The following is a 16,744-nucleotide window of genomic DNA, read 5'->3' on the forward strand; positions in this document are numbered from 1 at the left end:
ATAAAATAAATAAAAGCACCTACAATAAGTTTGGGGAAATAGAGCAAAACAAAACACTTAAAATTCTACCATCTTAACCCAGTAACTACCATTTGGAGGTATTTTCCTCTTGCTATTTTTCCACAGGCCTCCCCCACTTTTTAAAAAAAATAGTAAAATCATTATGTCTACCTCCTTCTGGCACAATAGCTTTGGGGACAGAACAGCCTATGTTCATATTCTAACCTACTTTCTAGTACAGAAAGCACATAACCTGAGTCTTGTTTTTTGCATCTGCTGGCAGCTCTGTTGCAGAGCCATGTAGATGAATTCTAGGAAAGGGATCCAGCTTTTGGCAGACACCCAGTAGGTACTCAATACACAGCAGCCATTGTAACTGCAGTTAACATTACACTAGAAGTGTTTTTCTGTGTAGCTACATGATTTTCATAACAATAATTTTTAGTGGCCGCATAATATCCTACTGAATGCATCCAATGACACATCATTTTTAAAGTCTTACTACTGGTAAACTTGCCAGTAATGTCCTATTTACTGTGATGAAGAAATTCACACATATTTTACTTTTTACATGTTGGGGATTCTTAGGTCAAAGATGAACACTTTGTGGATCCTTTTTTTTTTTTTTTTTAAGATTTTATTTATTTATTCATGACAGACACAGAGAGAGTGAGAGGCAGAGACCCGGATCCTTGATATATTTCCAAAGTGTTAACAAAAAGGCTGTATTTGGGGGCAGCCCAGGTGGCTCAGCGGTTTAGTGCCACCTTCAGCCCAGGGCCTGATCCTGGAGACCGGGGATCGAGTCCCACGTCGGGCTCCCTGCTTGGAGCCTGCTTCTCTCTCCTCTCTGCCTCTCTCTGTGTCTCTCATGAATAAATAAAATCTTAAAAAAAAAAAAAAAGTTAAAAAAAAAAAAAAGGCTGTATTTGTACTGCCTCTAGCAATTTATCAGAACTGGTTTTACCACACTCACATCTGCACTGGATGTTACTATTTCTTTCTCCCTTTCCCTTCTTTCTCTTCTCATTATTTTAATCTGTACTTTTTAGAAACACAATGTAACATACTTCTAGGGCAATGGAGTGGCTCAGGTTGTGGTTTCAGGGTTGTGAGATTGAGCCCTGCATCAGGCTCTATACTCGGTGTGGAGCCTGCTTGGGATTCTCTCTCTCTCTCTCTCTCTCTCTCCCCTCCCACCCCCACCCCCGCCTCTGTTAATGCTCATGCCTCTCTCAAAAAATAAAATTAAGGTAAAAGAAAAAGTGACACCCTTTCTGTCATGTTTATCAAGATACTTATCTAGTGGTACCCTGAGGGTATTTTCACTGATATTGTAAAAAAAAATATATCAATGCTTCATCTGTATTACTTACTGCAAATATTTTCCTCAGTCTGCTGCTGAGACTTTTCCTATATGGTTGTTTGTTTTGAGAGAGAGAGAGAGAGAGAGAGATAACCTGTGCACAAGTGGGGGGGGGGGGAATCCTGAGCAGGCTCCATACCCAGTGCAGAGCCTGATGCAGAGCTCAATCTCATAATCCCGAGATCACTACCTAACCCAAAATCAAGAGTCTGATGCTTAACTGACTGAACCACCACAGGTGTCCCTGGTTAGTATGCTTTGATACAATTTATATTAAATTTGTATACAGTTAAGTCTTTCAGTATCACCCTTTAGAAAAACTTATTATGAAAGATATCAAACATATAAAAGTAGAGAAAATACCATAGTGTACCTTCGCATATCCATCACCAGCTATAGTGATCATTTTATGGTCACTATTATTTCTGTCATCCTAAACTACTGCCTACCCCTATCTTCAGAGTATTCAAGCAAATTAAGGATACAGCACTCTAGGGCTGGCCAGGTGGCTCAGCGGTTTAGCACCACTTTCAGCCCAGGGCCTGATCCTGGAGACCTGGGATCAAGTCCCACGTCAGGCTCCCTGCATGGAGCCTGCTTCTCCCTCTGCCTGTGTCTGTGTCTCTCTCATTAATAAATAAAATCTTTATTTATTTATTTATTTTAAAAGATTTTATTTATTTATTAGAGAGAGAGAGGCAGTCCTCAATCCCAGGAGTCCAGGATCAGGCCCTGGGCTGCAGGCAGTGCTAAACCGCTGAGCCACTGGGGCTGCCCCAATAAATAAAATCTTAAAAAAAAAAAAAAAGGATACAGCACTCTGTATCATAATGCTTATTCTACTTATATTTTAGTAATTTATATTGTTTATATGTATTTCACTATATAACTCTTAAAAATATATATATTTTTAAGATTTTATTTTATTTTATTTATTCAGGAGAGACACAGAGAGAGAGAGAGGCAGAGACACAGGCAGAGGGAGAAGCAGGCTCCATACAAGGAGCCTGATGTGGGACTCGATCCAGGGTCTCCAGGATTACACCCCGGGAATGAAGGTGGCACTAAACCGCTGAGCCACTGGGGCTGCCCTCTTAAAAATATTTTTAAAAAATATAACAATACCAATTCTACTCCCTAAAATTAGCAGTAATTTCTTTAATAACAAATAACCAGTGTTTGAATTCAATGTTAGAAAAAATTTTGTTTTTTAAAAATCAGGACCTAACTTCTCTCTTTAATCTTTTTTTTTTTTAAAGATTTATTTATTCATTCAGAGAGAGCTAAGAGAGAGGCAGAGACACAGGCGGAGGGAGAAGCAGGTTCCATGCAGGAAGCCCGATGTGGGACTCCATCCCGGGTTCTAGGATCACACCCCAGGCTGCAGGCGGCGCTAAACCGCTGGCCACCGGGGCTGCCCTCTCTTTAATCTTTTAATCTACAGGTTTCCCCCTCCCTCTGCCACTATCTCCCAAATTTACTTTTTAAGAAATATGATTGTTTGACCTACAGAATCTCCCATAGTCTGTATTTTGTTGATTGTATTCCTATGGTAGTCCTAGAAGACATGTTCATCTGCTCCAGGTATATCCTCATATATGGTGTGGTATTTTTGCAATACTTCATAGGAAGTATTGAGTATCACTTCAATACTTGTTTTAATCATGACTGCTTTTAACATTTTGTTTTGAAATAATTTTAGATCTACAGAAGAGTTGTAAAGATAGCACAGCATTCTCACATACCTTTCACTCAGCTCCCTCCAATGCTAACATCTTACATAAGCATGATACATTGGTTGAAACTAAGAAATAAACATTCATAAATACTATCCACTAAAATAGTTTACTCAGGGACACCTGGCTGGATCAGTCAATAGAGCATGTGACCTCCATCTCAAGGTTCTAAGTTCGAGCCCTGCCTTGGGTACAGAAATTACTTAGAAGTAAAATTTTTAAAAATCTTAAAAAAAAATAGTTTACTCACACCTCACCAATTTTTCCACTATGTCCTTTTTCTGTTCCCAGGTCCAATTCACATGGCATTTAGTCTACACGACTCCTTGGTCTCTTTCAACACAGGACAGTTTCTTGGTTTTTCCTTGTATTTCACATCATTGACATATTTAGTAGTAGTCAGGTGTTTTGTAGAATGTTCCTCAATTTGGGTCTGTCTGATATTTTCTCATGAATAGATTGAGGTGATGAATTATTCTGGAAGACTACCACAAGGTGATATGCCCTATTTTATCATATCAGAGGGGAGTACACAATATCAACATGACTTATTATTTGGTGATGTTAACATTGATCATTTGGTTAAGATGCCTGCCTTAGTTTGCCAAACTTGTCTGCCAAGTTTCTCTACTACATGGTTATTATTTTTCCTTTCCATACTGTATTTGTTAGAAATAAGACATTAAATCCAGCTCACACTGATGGGGGAATTTTTTTTTTTAATGGGGGAATTAATAAGCTCTACCTTCTCCAGGGAGATGATATAAAAAAATATATGTGGTCTTTTGTTAAAACCACCAAAGTAATTTCCAAGGAGGTATTTTTGAGGCTAGGCAAATACACTGTCTCTCCTTAACTAAGTTATGCCTACTAATTTTAGTACTCACTGATGGATCTTCCCTACAGTAATTATCACTGCTGTGTTTTGTTTTTTTTTTTTTTTTAAAGATTTGATTTATTCATTCATGAGACACACATAGAGAGAGGCAGAGACACAGGCAGAGGGAGAAGCAGGCTCCATGCAGGGAGCCTGACATGGGACTCAATCCCAGATCTCCAGGATCAGGCCCTGGGCGGAAGGTGGCGCTAAACCGCTGAGCTACCCGGGCTGCCCTCACTGCTGTGTTCTAATGAGGGTTTTCTTTTCTTTCCTTCCTTCTACATTTATATATTTTTAAAAGATTTAAGTAATCTCTACACCCAGTGTGGGACTTGAACTCACAACTCCAAGATCAAGAGCTGCATGCTCTACCGACTGAGCCAGCCAGGTGCCCCTACATTTATTAATTAAAATAGTCTCTTTCCCTGTTTATCCAATCATTTATTTCTAGCAAAATGGATTCATGAATACTTTATCCTTTGATTTATAAGCCAGTAATATCACGATTTATTATGTTACTGAAACTATCCAACTTTGCACTTGGGTGTTCTTTCCGGCTGGCCTCCAGTGGTCAAAGTGAGTATCAATGAGACAAACCACTATTACATGTCTTCTATGAGATGCAGAGGACACGTTAACTTCAGTAATATTCTTGCCATACATCTTTTTTTTCCTTTTCTTTTCTGAGTAGTTGCTTTCTTGCACTATAAGATGCTCTAGGTTTATCTTTTATTTCCTTTGTTCCAGCTATAGAAGCAATCATTTCTCCAAGTAGCCCTGGGTTCCTTTCACTGGAGAAAAGAAACCAAGATCTGGGCATATATTTTAATATTTAGTAAAGTTATCCTTCTATACAAGTTTAAACATTCAAAAAAAAAATATTCCTATCTAGTTTTCTTCCATTTGACTTTTTTTTTTTTTCCAGCCAATGCTAATTATTTAAAGCCTGCTAATTTATGTCAGGAACACAAAGACATCTAGTCTTAGTTACTACTTCTAATGGGCTAAATGTTGCTAAATAGTATTTTCATATATAGCAAAGAAATACTATTTAAAGAGAGGACAGGGGTGCCTGGGGGCTCAGTCAGTTAAGTGTCCCGACTCTTGGAATTTGGTTCAGGTCACAATCAAGCTCTGTGCTGAGTTCTGCACTTGGCATGGGATTCTTTCTCTCCTCTCTCTGCCCCTCCCACCCCACTTGAGTGCTCTCTTTCTAAATAAATAAAAACCTTAAAAAACAATAATAGAGGAAAAACTATAGTTGCACTTTTAACATGTTATGATAGACTGCAGAAAAATAATTCAAAAACATACTACTTACAAAAAACTTACAAACATGCAAAAATACTATATATACAGCTTAGAAATTTTATATATATAGTATGTAAGCACGTGAAAAAAACCCCACCAGATTTAGGATATTGGTTTGGGGGTAGAGAGGTGGGAAAGAGGAAGTAAAATGACCAATCAGGAGTATACACAGCATATCAATTCTATTAGCAAGGTTTTATTTTTTTAGGGTGAGTGGTAAATACACAGATGGTCAGTGGACTTCATAATACTTTTTAAGATACCAACAAAGAAGATTAAATAAGAATAATCAAGCAGCTGATCCATATAAAAGAGGTTGAAAAAGTACTAACTACTACTCAAAATAAGCTAGTTAACAGACTGATTTTTAAGTCTAGAAAGACAAAAACAGAAGAATACAATACAACTATCAAGAGTATAAACAGAATCACTAAATACTAAAATGCAAAACTCTGGGTACTTAAAATCATATAGAACTTGTTATTCCAAAGAGGAAATGTGGTTGGAAACCAACAGATGAAGGTTAAATATAGTTATGGTTAAGTGATAAGTTTATCAAAAGGAAGCTTAGAATACAAAGAAGATACAGTGCTACAAAACAATGTAAAACATTAAGACACAGGAGCTGGCCTGGGACAATTTGAGCTTCAAATTACAATGGATTATAACCCACTGAATAGAATAAGAATCCATGAGTCCATACCATAATAAATAAGAAAATAATTGGTTTAGGCCAACACATCTTAACCAAGTGACCAAAGTTAACATCACCAATAAGACAAATCAATGTCATGTACCTTCTATGTGATGCACAGAGAATATCACTGATATCCCTGCCAAAAATGCAGAATCTTAATCTTGATTATGAGGAAAAAGATAAACCCAAGTTGAGGAACATTCCACAGAATAAATGGCCTATATTCCAAACTGTCAATGTCATGAAAACAAAGGCTAAGAAATATTTCAGAGTAAAGGAGAACAGAGAGATGGGACCACTGAATGCCATGTGTGATCCTAGACTGGGAGGAAAATTGACATAAAAACATTGGGACAAAAGAGGAAATGTGAACATGGCATAATATCAATGTTAAATATCCCGATTTTAATAACTGTTCTGTAGTTGTGTAAGAAAACGTCCTTATTCTTAGAAAATCCACTGACATATTTAGGAGTGAAGGAGCATGATGACTGCAACTTCCTCTCAAATGGTTCAGGAAACACTGAATGTTGGTATGTAGATACAAATACAAGTAGATAAAGACAGAACATCTAGGCAGATGTGGCAAAATGTTAACTAGCAGGTCTGGATGAAGGATATGAGAGGGGGTTTCTTTCTAAAATTTTGCAGTATTTGTGTAATTTTGAAACTACTTAAAAAAAAAAAAAGAATGCTGTGGAGACACTGTTATCTTTTAAGAAGAATGGGAGGCAACCACTATGCTTTCAAAATATTCCTCTGGTCCAATATCAAACTGGTGATTAGGCAGGACATTAGCATAACAGGAGATTTTTTACTTAATGATTCTTGTTGACCACTAAAAAACGTTCTTTTGTGGCTTTCGTCAAAGACTCTGGAAAACTGAAGAGACTCATCTCTAGTGAATAATACATACGCACTTCCTTTTACCTGAGACATCCATCTGTCATCTCCTTGAATATCTTCTGCTGCATGTGGTATAGCTGCTGGGTTTGAGTCTCCTTGGCTCATTCTATACCTGAAGGGAAAAATGTCCATGTCATGTTTCATTCATTAAAAGGAATGTTTGCTACATTTTAATATTACATGCCAGGTTTTAAATAATAAAATTTAAGTTTCACTGTGGTTTTGCTTAGAAATGAAATAATAGGAATTTATTTTCAGCAGACATGAGTTCTAGGACATGACTGCTTAAGTCCCATAAACATCTAGCACTGTTAAACTTCTAGACAGGCTTGAATGTCATTTGGGAACAGTGCATTACATTGAAAAAGAGTATATACTTTACATCTACATTAATTTTTCATGATTACATGTTAATGTAAGTACCAAATGACACAACAAATTAGACACTTAAGAGTTCAATGAAACCTGCATTAGAGCCTTTTAGGCAGCTCCAGTTAGACACTTGAGAATTGCTACAGCCATGATTAGTAGCCACTGGTTACTAAACATCATACAAATAACTACAACAGATTGTGACAAAACTAGTCATAGGCTTTGACACTTGTTTTTGACAAATATTTACTAGATATTTTATTTTCGACGGGTCTCCACTAAGAAAATGTTATTAATGAAGAACCCAAATATGGCATCTGATAGTAGAGAAGAAGGAATAAATGAAATTCAGAAAACCTAGAAATGCTGATCCAGAAAGACAAGGACACCACACTCTTTTCAAACAACTGGAGGATACATACTAGAGAGGTCAGGCTCAAGAAATCATTTGGCATACACAAAGGATGATGAAAAATAGAATAATCTGGGTGCCTGGGTGGCTCAGCTGGTTGGGCGCCTGCCTTCTTCTAGCTCAGGTCATGATCCCAGGATCCTCGGATAGAGAGAGCCCTGCTCAGCAGACAGCATCCTTCTCCCTCTCCCTATGCTGTTTCCCCTGCTTGTGCTCTGTCAAATAAATAAAATCTTAAAAAAAAAAAAAAAAAAAAAAAAAAAAAAAAAAGAATAGAAAAGAAAAATCTGGGGTTTTGTAGCTTAAAGAAAAGGGGGCCATTCTCTTTTTCTTTCCCTTGCCATTATCAGATACAGCTTTCTCTGAAAAAGGATTGAGTCCTATTCATTCGATAAGTATTTACTGAGTAAACAAAACACGTAGGATTGCCAAAGCAGTAATTTTTGAGAATCAGAAAGTAAAAAAGCTCTAAGCATGAAAACATACCTTCATTCATGAAAAATACATTACAAAAACAAACCAATGTTTTAATACTACGCAAACCAATTAGTTCCACTCTAAATGAAACTAGGTCTAAAAAAATTAGACTCAGAATTAAGCCCATATCTAACTGGAAAAGTAAAACACTATCCATATCCTGTGTATAGATCATCCGCAACTTACAACAGGATTGCATCTGGATAAACCCATTGTAAATTGAAAATATCCGGGATCCCTGGGTGGCGCAGCAGTTTGGCGCCTGCCTTTGGCCCAGGGCACGATCCTGGAGACCTGGGATCAAATCCCACCGTCGGGCTCCCAGTGCATGGAGCCTGCTTCTCCCTCTGCCTATGTCTCTGCCTCTCTCTCTCTCTCTCTCTCTGTGTGTGACTATCATAAATAAATAAAAATTAAAAAAAAAAAGAAAATATCCTTCCTCAGGGCACCTGGGTGGCTCAGTCAGTTAAGTGTCAGACTCTAGATTTGGCTCAGATCATGATCTCAGGATCGTGAGATTGAGCCCCCTGTGGGCTCCACACTTGGGAGGGGGGAGTGTCTGCTTGACATTCTCTTCCCCTCCCCTCTGTCCTTCACCCCACTCACATGCTCTCGAAAATAAATAAATCAAAAAAAAAAAGAGAGAGAGAGAGAGAGAGGCTGAGACACAGGCAGAGGGAGAAGCAGGCTCCATGCAGGGAGCCTGATGTGGGACTCAACCCCAGGACTCTAGGATCACACCCTGGGCTGAAGGCAGTGCTAAACCAACTGAGCCACCCGGGCTGCCCTAAATATATTTTTTTTAAGATTTTATTTATTCACAAGAGACATACAGAAAGAGAGGCAGAGACATAGGCAGAGGGAGGAGAAGCAGACTCCTTGCAGAGGGAGCCTGATGTGGGACTCGATCCTGGGACTCCAGGATCACGACCTGAGCTTAAGGCCTGATGCTCAACCACTAACCCATCCAGGCATTCCAAGTTAAAATATTTTAAGTAGAACCATTATTAAGTCAGAGACCATCTGTATATACTTCTTTAGATTACTAAAATTTGCAAATATCAGAAAATAATAGCTATCTGTGAAGGACTATATATGCCATTTTTTTATTCCATGTTTTAATACATACCACTTGCAATCCTTGCAAAATGAAAAAAAATGAGGATCAGATAATTTAGGTAATTTGTGCAGTATGTGAATAAAATTAGGTTTCCTTGACACCAGTGACATCACACCTGGCCCATTAATCACAAACTAGTTCATGCGGACTTCCTGAAAAGGTCTTGTATCTAACCATTTTACCCAAAAATATAAACTACATGGAGCTAAAAACATCAATGTAAAATACAAGAATTGGGAGGAACTGCAAGATGAGTTTGTATAGCTCCATTCAGGTTATGGTATCTGGTTGAGGTTTCATTGTCTAAGAAAAGTACGAGAAAATTAAAAGATGCATAAAGGAAAAAATGATTAAAGGAGATTAAAAACAAATCGTGATATAGAAACATTTAATTTGAGTGGTTTTTTTTTTTTTTTAAAGATTTATTTATTTGAAAGAGAGAATGCACATATGTGCAGGGAAGAGGGAGAGAGAAAGTTTAGTAGAATCCAAGCTGAGCTCAGAGCCCACTTGGGGCTTGATCTCATGCCCCTAAAATCATGATCTGAGCCAAAACCCAGAGATGGACGCTTAACTGACTGGGCCACCCAGGGGCCCTGCTTTTAAACTAATAAGACATTCTATACTTTCTATACAAAAGTTTCTTTGAGTCTAAGTTCAATTCTAGATTGAAGTCTGGCTATTCAGGTTAAATCTGACATGGTGCTTAATAGTAATTTTAATTTTAATAGTAGCCTTCTTTCCTGCTGATCAAACAGCTTCTACTGGCCTTAAGACAGACAAGGGCAACTTGGTTAAGTTTTCCCACCTACAGATTTCAATATTTATATATGTAATGTACAGCAACAAACAGTTTCACTTTCCACTAATTCAAAATACTATTTCCAAAGTTTTTTAAATAGATATTTTCCTCCCCTCACCCCTTTTGTTGGTGGCGGTGGGGGAGATGCAGAGGGAAAGGAGAGAATCTTTTTTTAAAAAAAGGACTTATCTTAAAAAAAAAAAAAAAAAGGACTTATCTAAATAAATAAATAAATAAATAAGGCTTATCTATTTGAGAAAGAGGGGGAGTTGGAGAAAGGGGAAGGGGGGAAAGAATCTCAAGCAGACTCCCTGTTGGGCAAGGAGCTTGACTCAGGCCTTGATCCCAGGACCTAGAGATCCATGACCTGCACCAAAATCAAGAGTCAGACAGTCAACCAACTGAGCCACCCAGGTACCTCGAGAGAATCTGAAGCAGGCTCCACACTCAGTTGGAGCCCAACACAGGGCTTGATCTCACCACCCTGAGATCATGACCTGAGCGGAAACAAAGAGCTGGATGCTCAACCAATCGAGCCATCCAAGCATCCTTTAAACAGAATTTTTAAAACTCAACTATTTCATTTGTTCTCATTTGTTTTCCCACCTGGAGAGACACTTAACATGTTAGGTATTTTTGCAGTAAAAGTTAACTGACACAAAATTAACTGAGAGACCACCACTGAAACAGAGAAAAATAATCTGGCCTACTCTCACTAGATTATATAATTGAAACTATTGTTCCTGGGGATTGTTTAAAGAATAAGAGTGACAAACTGCAAATTATAAAGTGCCTTCATAATAACATGTATTCAAATTGAACCCTCACCAGTTAAATGACAAAATGCAGGCACTTCAATTCATTTCAGTTCTTGGGATATCATGTTCAGGTCTTGAAAAGCTTAAAGAATTCTGACAAACTGGACGGTGTCTAGAAGACAGGAGCCAAGATGGTAAGAAACTGAAAACCTGTCATATTAGAAACAGTTGAATGACATAAGTATGTTTATAATCTGTAGAAAAATCGGTTAAGGAAGAGAAAGACACAGGCCATAAATAACTGTCAAACTATCTGAAGATGACTAGGAGGAGGTATTACTCTTATTTTGCATGTCCCCAAATAGGAAGGCAGGGCCAGTGGACAGAATGTACAGTTAAGACAAATTTCTAACAATTATGACTACAGAATAACATGGCCTGTCTCTCAAAGTAGATTCCTCCAATGGAGATTCAAAGAGTGGCAAGCTGAACCCCTAACAAGAAAGGATAAAGTGAACTAAAGCATAGGAGTAAAGACAGATCCAGATTTGTGGGGCCAAAACATCTTAAATGTTTTGGAATCTTTTCAAATGTGTATATATGTGTGTATGTTTATTTATAAATTAAATGTACGAATTGTTAATCTGTATATTAAATATTAGTAAAGTTTATCTTTTCCTTTTACATAAAAAAATAAATGTATAAAGAAGTTCTAAATTGTTTCCTGTATTCCAATGGATCGCGTTCTGCAATCCCTAGGGAGTGCACATACTCTACTTTCAAGACCAATGGTCTATTTAAGCTATAAAATCTTTCTAAATCTAGGATTCAATTTACTAACATGGATTTCCAGAGTTCCTCCAACAAGTAAACAACTGTTGTAAAATAATAATCGCAATTAAGATTTATTAAGAACTCACTATTTATAAGACACTGTTGTAGGAGCTCTGAGATTTAAGAAACCTGCTTCATGATAGGAAGAGCTGGAATTGGAACTCAGGGTGATATACCTCCAAAGCCTACTATTTTTGAGTAAAGAACGTTAGGCTCCGTATAGAAAAGACATGATAAATTCTCATTTACTAATTCGATTCACTTATGAACCCTATTATTACTAACAAATTTATTATTTTTATTATTTTTTTTTTAAGATTTTATTTATTCATGAGACACACACAGAAAGAGGCAGAGACTCAGGCAGAGAGACAGAAGCAGGTTCCATGCAGGGAGCCCGATGCGGGACTCGATCCTGGGATCCCAGGACCACACCTTGAGCCGAAGGCAGGCGCCAAACCGCTAAGCCACCCAGGGATCCCCACTACTAACAAATTTAATGGCATCCTGATGCTCTGAGCAAAATACTGTCATCTTGGTACTTTCCTCTTGGGCAAAATGAAATAGGGATTGAGAAATCGAGGGGAAAGATGTTGCTTATCTGAGGAGGCTATCAGGCAGGTAGAATTGAGTAAAGATAGTAAAATATTCCCAATTAGCTCGTCTTTTTTTCCCCCTTTAACTATGAATACAAGGTCATCCTTCCTCTTCTGAAAGGGCAGAGTAAGCAAAAATTTGTTTCTTTGTGCCTTCAGACACTTGGATTTTGTATTGTTTTGCCAAATCAAATTCTCCCAATACAAAGTAGCTTTCAGTTTTACTGATGCCTATGGCTTGATAACATCCTGAAAGAGCAGGTAAAGAAAAACTGAGCCACAAACCCATGCAATCTCCTAAGAATGAGGCTAGAAATGTACACTCTAGGGGACTATGCATTTAGAAGATCCAAACAATTTGGAATTCAAATAAAATAAGCTGTTGTATTTTTTTTAAGACTTATTTATTCATGAAAGACACAGAGAGAAGCAGGCTCCCTGTTGGAAACCTGATGCAGGACTCAATCCCAGGACCCCAGGATCATGACCTGAGCCAAAGGCAGACACTCAACCACTAAGCCACCCAGGTGCCCCAACTGTTGTATTCTTTAAAAGAGAAATGAGGAATGAATTAGGAGCTATCCAAAGTACAGTCTGTGATAGGACACAAAAACCTGAATGATTTTGGGTTTCCTGCCTCAGGAGGAGTATTTGGAATAGTGAAGCTGTAAAAACAGTAACACAATTAAAAAAGTACGAGCAGGGAGGTGGATTCTGACTCCCCTCTCACCTTCTTGATTCATAATTTTCCCTCTGAGGCGGTGGATTATTATAAGTCACTAATTTCTGATCACAAACAGCAGGTTCAGTTAGAGAAACCAAGCAGAATAAAGGTCTGAAGAACAGAACTTTTGTTAATTTACCAGGAGAGACTCTATTCCAAGGAATCTGATTGTCCGTTAAAAAATGTAAATTCTTTGGAAGAATGAGGAGTAAGCAACTTGCACAGCATTTCCCAATTTTCCTGCATTTTCCATCTTCTTTCTACCTTAACTTGAACCGTGACAGTGAACACCAGAATCTCTAGATACTTACACCAGTATGTGGTGTAGCTGGTGTAGCGTGTTTAATCAGAAGCCAGTTCCAACAACAAAGAAATATAAATTCTCAGGCTCAGCAGGATCTTTAGTTTAAGCAGGAAACAGAGGGAGGAGAAAAGTTGCGCCAAGAATTAAAAGGTTGAGAGTGTGTCCACTCTGACCTAAGACTCTTCATTTTGTTTCAGAGGGAGTGGACAGGGTTATACTGAAAGGGAAGGAAAGCCTCATCCAGAACACCCTGCCTCAGTGGGCTGGCGGGTGGGTCCCGGGGATCCAGCACATCCATAATTTATTATCAAACGCCCGCCCAAGCCAACAAATTAAAGCACAATGATTTCCTACTCCTCCCCTGCTCCCCCACAAGGAGGCAATCTTTACATCAGAACAATGTGCCCAAGAGAATCTAAAGACACAAGGCTTATCTGAGGCGAAGCCGAATTCAAATACCCAGGAGAGACCATCCTCTGTATTCTTCCCTTCCTCTTTCTCGACACCTTTATCCTCAGCCCTCGATTTTAAAACTGCATAAAATGAGATCCCAGAGTGGGTGCAGATGGTCTCCCCTTTCTCTGCGGATACGCTCTGAAAAAGAGGCCAAAGCTTCAAGGGTTTGCTTTTCTTAAGGTCTGAACGTAAATCATGAAAAGCAACGCTGGCTTGCGAGCTGGTGGGAAGCAGAGCAGCAGTGACCACGCAACGGGTCCAGCACAAACCTGTAGGCCGAGGAGGTCTCCACCTGGTCCACGGGCACGGGTGGACCAGGCGACGACCCCCGAGGAAACCTGAGAAAACCTGCCCACGGGCCCTTTCCAGGCAGCTGGTTGACCTTGCGCGAATAACCAACCTCGCTGGGCCTCATTTCTAAACTGAGGTGCCGGGGCTGCAAGGCCGTGTAAGCAAGAATCCCTCCGGAGCCGTGACAGTCTGCGGGTTTTTGAGTACATTCAGGGGGAAACGGATAAGTTTCTAAAGAGTTGGAATTTTTCGACAAAAAGGGGGGGGGGGTGGCGAGGAAGAAGCGCTCCGCCAACGGGCCACCGACTAACGGGTCTGGGCCCCGTTCAAGGCCTCGCCGACAGCGGAGGGAGGGTCGGCGGTTCCGGCGCGGGGATGGAGGGAAGAGGCAACAGCTGAGACGGAGGCACAAGAGTTGCTACGAAGGCGGCGGGCGGCGCCGACCGCGGCGAGCGGGGGAGCGGGGAGCGGGGAGCGGGAGGCCCGCTGCAGGGGGCGGGCGGGGAGGGGCCGCCGCCTGCCGCCCGCCGCCCCGGTGCCCCCCCGCCCCTCCCCCGGGAGAGGCGGCGGCCGAGCCCAGGCGGCAGGTGGGGGGGGTGCCGCCCGGAGGCTCTAAGGCGGCGGCGGGCGGTGCGGGGGTGCGGGGGCCGCGGGGAAGGCGCGCGCGAGGCCCCCGAGGGTCCGGGCGGGGGGAGGGGCCGGCGGTGGGGGAGGGGAGGGGAGGTCGCGGGCCTCTCACAATAACAAATCGCAGGCCTTCCCGACCCCCGCCGCTACGCCGCCGGTTCCCCGCGACCCCGGCTGCACTCACTCAGGCAGAGGGTCCGTGCGGGCCCCAAGCGGCTGCGGCGTCGGCGGGTGGCGCGTCTGTCGCTCGCTCAGTCCCGGCGGCCCCGCTCCGGCGCGTCCCTCCTCGGGCCCCAGCACCAGCAGCAGCGGCAGCAGCAGCGCCCCCACTTCCGGTTCCCCTGCCACTCAAGCCAATGGCTTCCGGAAGTCCCGCCCCATCCTGCGCGGCCTCCGCGTGGCTGGCGGCTGCCCGCGTTCCCCCGCCCGCGGGGCGCTGGCTGCTGGCGCTCAGGTGCCCCGCCACGCCCCGCGGCGGTCCCCGCATCGTTCTGCGTCCTGCCCTCTCTTGGCGCGTGGTCTGCGCAAGGGGCACACGATCTTTCCTCCAGCCGCATCCTCGACCCCGCGTTACTGTCGCCGCGGAGGGGAGATGCCATTCGGGACAATGTGGCGTGACCTCACACTGACGCCATTCCTCCCACCCCGCCAACCTGGCTTCTTTCTCCACCCCGTGGAATAAACCAGATTGCTGCAGCTGGGAGGGAAACGGGGCCTCAAGGTTAATGAGACGGGCTGCTACATAAGGAGACTTTCTGGGATGAATGGGGGGGGCACGGGGGTGGGGGGAACCGCCTCTTAAGGTGATACCGTAGGGGGCTGGCGGGTCCGTCTTTTCCTTAACACTCCGTCCAGATTAGGGGAAGGTGCACCCATATACAAAGTCAACGCAGAAAAGAGCAGAGGCTAAATGCTATTTTAAGCGCGGGATCTATGAGAGTAGAGAGGAAGGGAGAAAGATGTAGGCGGGCTTGCGGCCGCGAAAGCATTGGTAGCGCACAGCCGTGAGCTGGCCCTTTAAGGATGGAACCTTCGGCAGGTCGCCCGCAGAGCCTTCCAGCGCTCAGAAATGATGGGGGGCAGGGGCACGGCCCGTGATTTCGCTGACAAAAACCTGCTCAGAGTACTATGAAAAAAATCAAGATGATGAAATAGTTTTCCAGCTCACCTGTGCTGTCAAGGGATACTACATTTATCAGGCATGTGTAATCCAAAAATAATTGTGTCCTTGGAATAGGATGGTTTTTACATCGCTAATTTACCGTGGAATTTTCTTGCAGATGTTCGCACACTGTATGGGAGCACCCGTCCACGCGCTCAGTGAATGCGTGTTACGTGTTTTATTGAAAAGAATTCATGTTTGGGGAACTCAAGAGGCAGCCGGGAAATATGTTGATAACAGAAGAGGAACAGCTTGAAATTATTCTCCAGGGATAAATCCATAGAATCTGGCGTTTCCCCAATTGCAACACTCAACACATTTTAATGTAATTAGTACTTTAATACTGTCCCTGCCATAGTGTAAGCTCTGAGGGAGCAGGGACTGTGTTCTGTGGATTCCCAGCACCTGGCACGGTGCCTCATTCACGGTAGGCGTTAGGTATTGCTGAATGAGGAATGAATGATCAAGGGTTGAATTTGTGCCTGTGTGGAACCCATGGCCTATCTTTCTACTTTTTTGTTTTCAACTTGTTAATTAAAAAGCACAAACAAGGGAGGTGTACCCCTAGGAAATACTAGACCCAGTTAAACTAGTTTGTGCAAATATTTAAATACCTTTCAGCTCAGGCAGTTTTTAGTGGTGGGACAAAGCCTCAGTGTTACTGAACCCTGAAATCTATGAAGAGCTTGTTTCCTGAGTTTGTCAGTTTTAGCTTTCTAAAGAGATCTTTCTTTCTTTCTTTCTTTCTTTCTTTCTTTCTTTCTTTCTTTCTTTCCTTCCTTCCTTCCTTCCTTCCTCCTTCCTTCCTTCCTTCCTTCCTTCCTTCCTTCCTTCCTTCCTTCCTTCCTTCCTTCCTTCCTTCCTTCCTTTTGATTTTATGTATTTATTTGAGAGAGAGAGAGAACAGTGGAGG

General features: G+C 41.6%; 1 protein-coding gene and 1 long non-coding RNA gene across 7 annotated transcripts in view; one reads left to right on the top strand and one right to left on the bottom strand.

The window, feature by feature from the left end:
• Window positions 1-15,019, bottom strand: part of PAFAH1B2 (platelet activating factor acetylhydrolase 1b catalytic subunit 2) — a 30,259-nt gene extending 15,240 nt beyond the window's left edge. Inside the window, exons 1-4 of one of the 6 annotated variants that reach the window (XM_025465403.3) lie at window positions 14,152-14,412; window positions 13,303-13,390; window positions 10,908-11,009; window positions 6,921-7,008 (exon numbers count right to left, since the gene is read on the bottom strand). In XM_025465403.3, the coding sequence (XP_025321188.1) occupies window positions 6,921-7,001 (81 nt within the window). In that variant the 5' untranslated portion in view covers window positions 7,002-7,008; window positions 10,908-11,009; window positions 13,303-13,390; window positions 14,152-14,412. Of the gene's footprint in view, window positions 1-6,910; window positions 7,009-10,907; window positions 11,010-13,302; window positions 13,391-14,151; window positions 14,413-14,853 lie in introns of those variants that run through there. The other 5 variants (XM_035716840.2, XM_025465402.3, XM_025465401.3 and 2 more) reach the window with 5 other exon arrangements.
• Window positions 15,020-15,077: 58 nt separating this feature from the next.
• Window positions 15,078-16,403, top strand: LOC125755095 (uncharacterized). The gene is made up of 2 exons (XR_007410645.1): window positions 15,078-15,390; window positions 15,950-16,403. It is a non-coding gene; the product is annotated as an uncharacterized LOC125755095 (long non-coding RNA).
• Window positions 16,404-16,744: the final 341 nt, after the last annotated feature.

The sequence above is a fragment of the Canis lupus genome, chromosome 5 (genome assembly GCF_003254725.2).
Source record: "Canis lupus dingo isolate Sandy chromosome 5, ASM325472v2, whole genome shotgun sequence".
NCBI classification, from domain to species: Eukaryota; Metazoa; Chordata; class Mammalia; order Carnivora; family Canidae; genus Canis; species Canis lupus.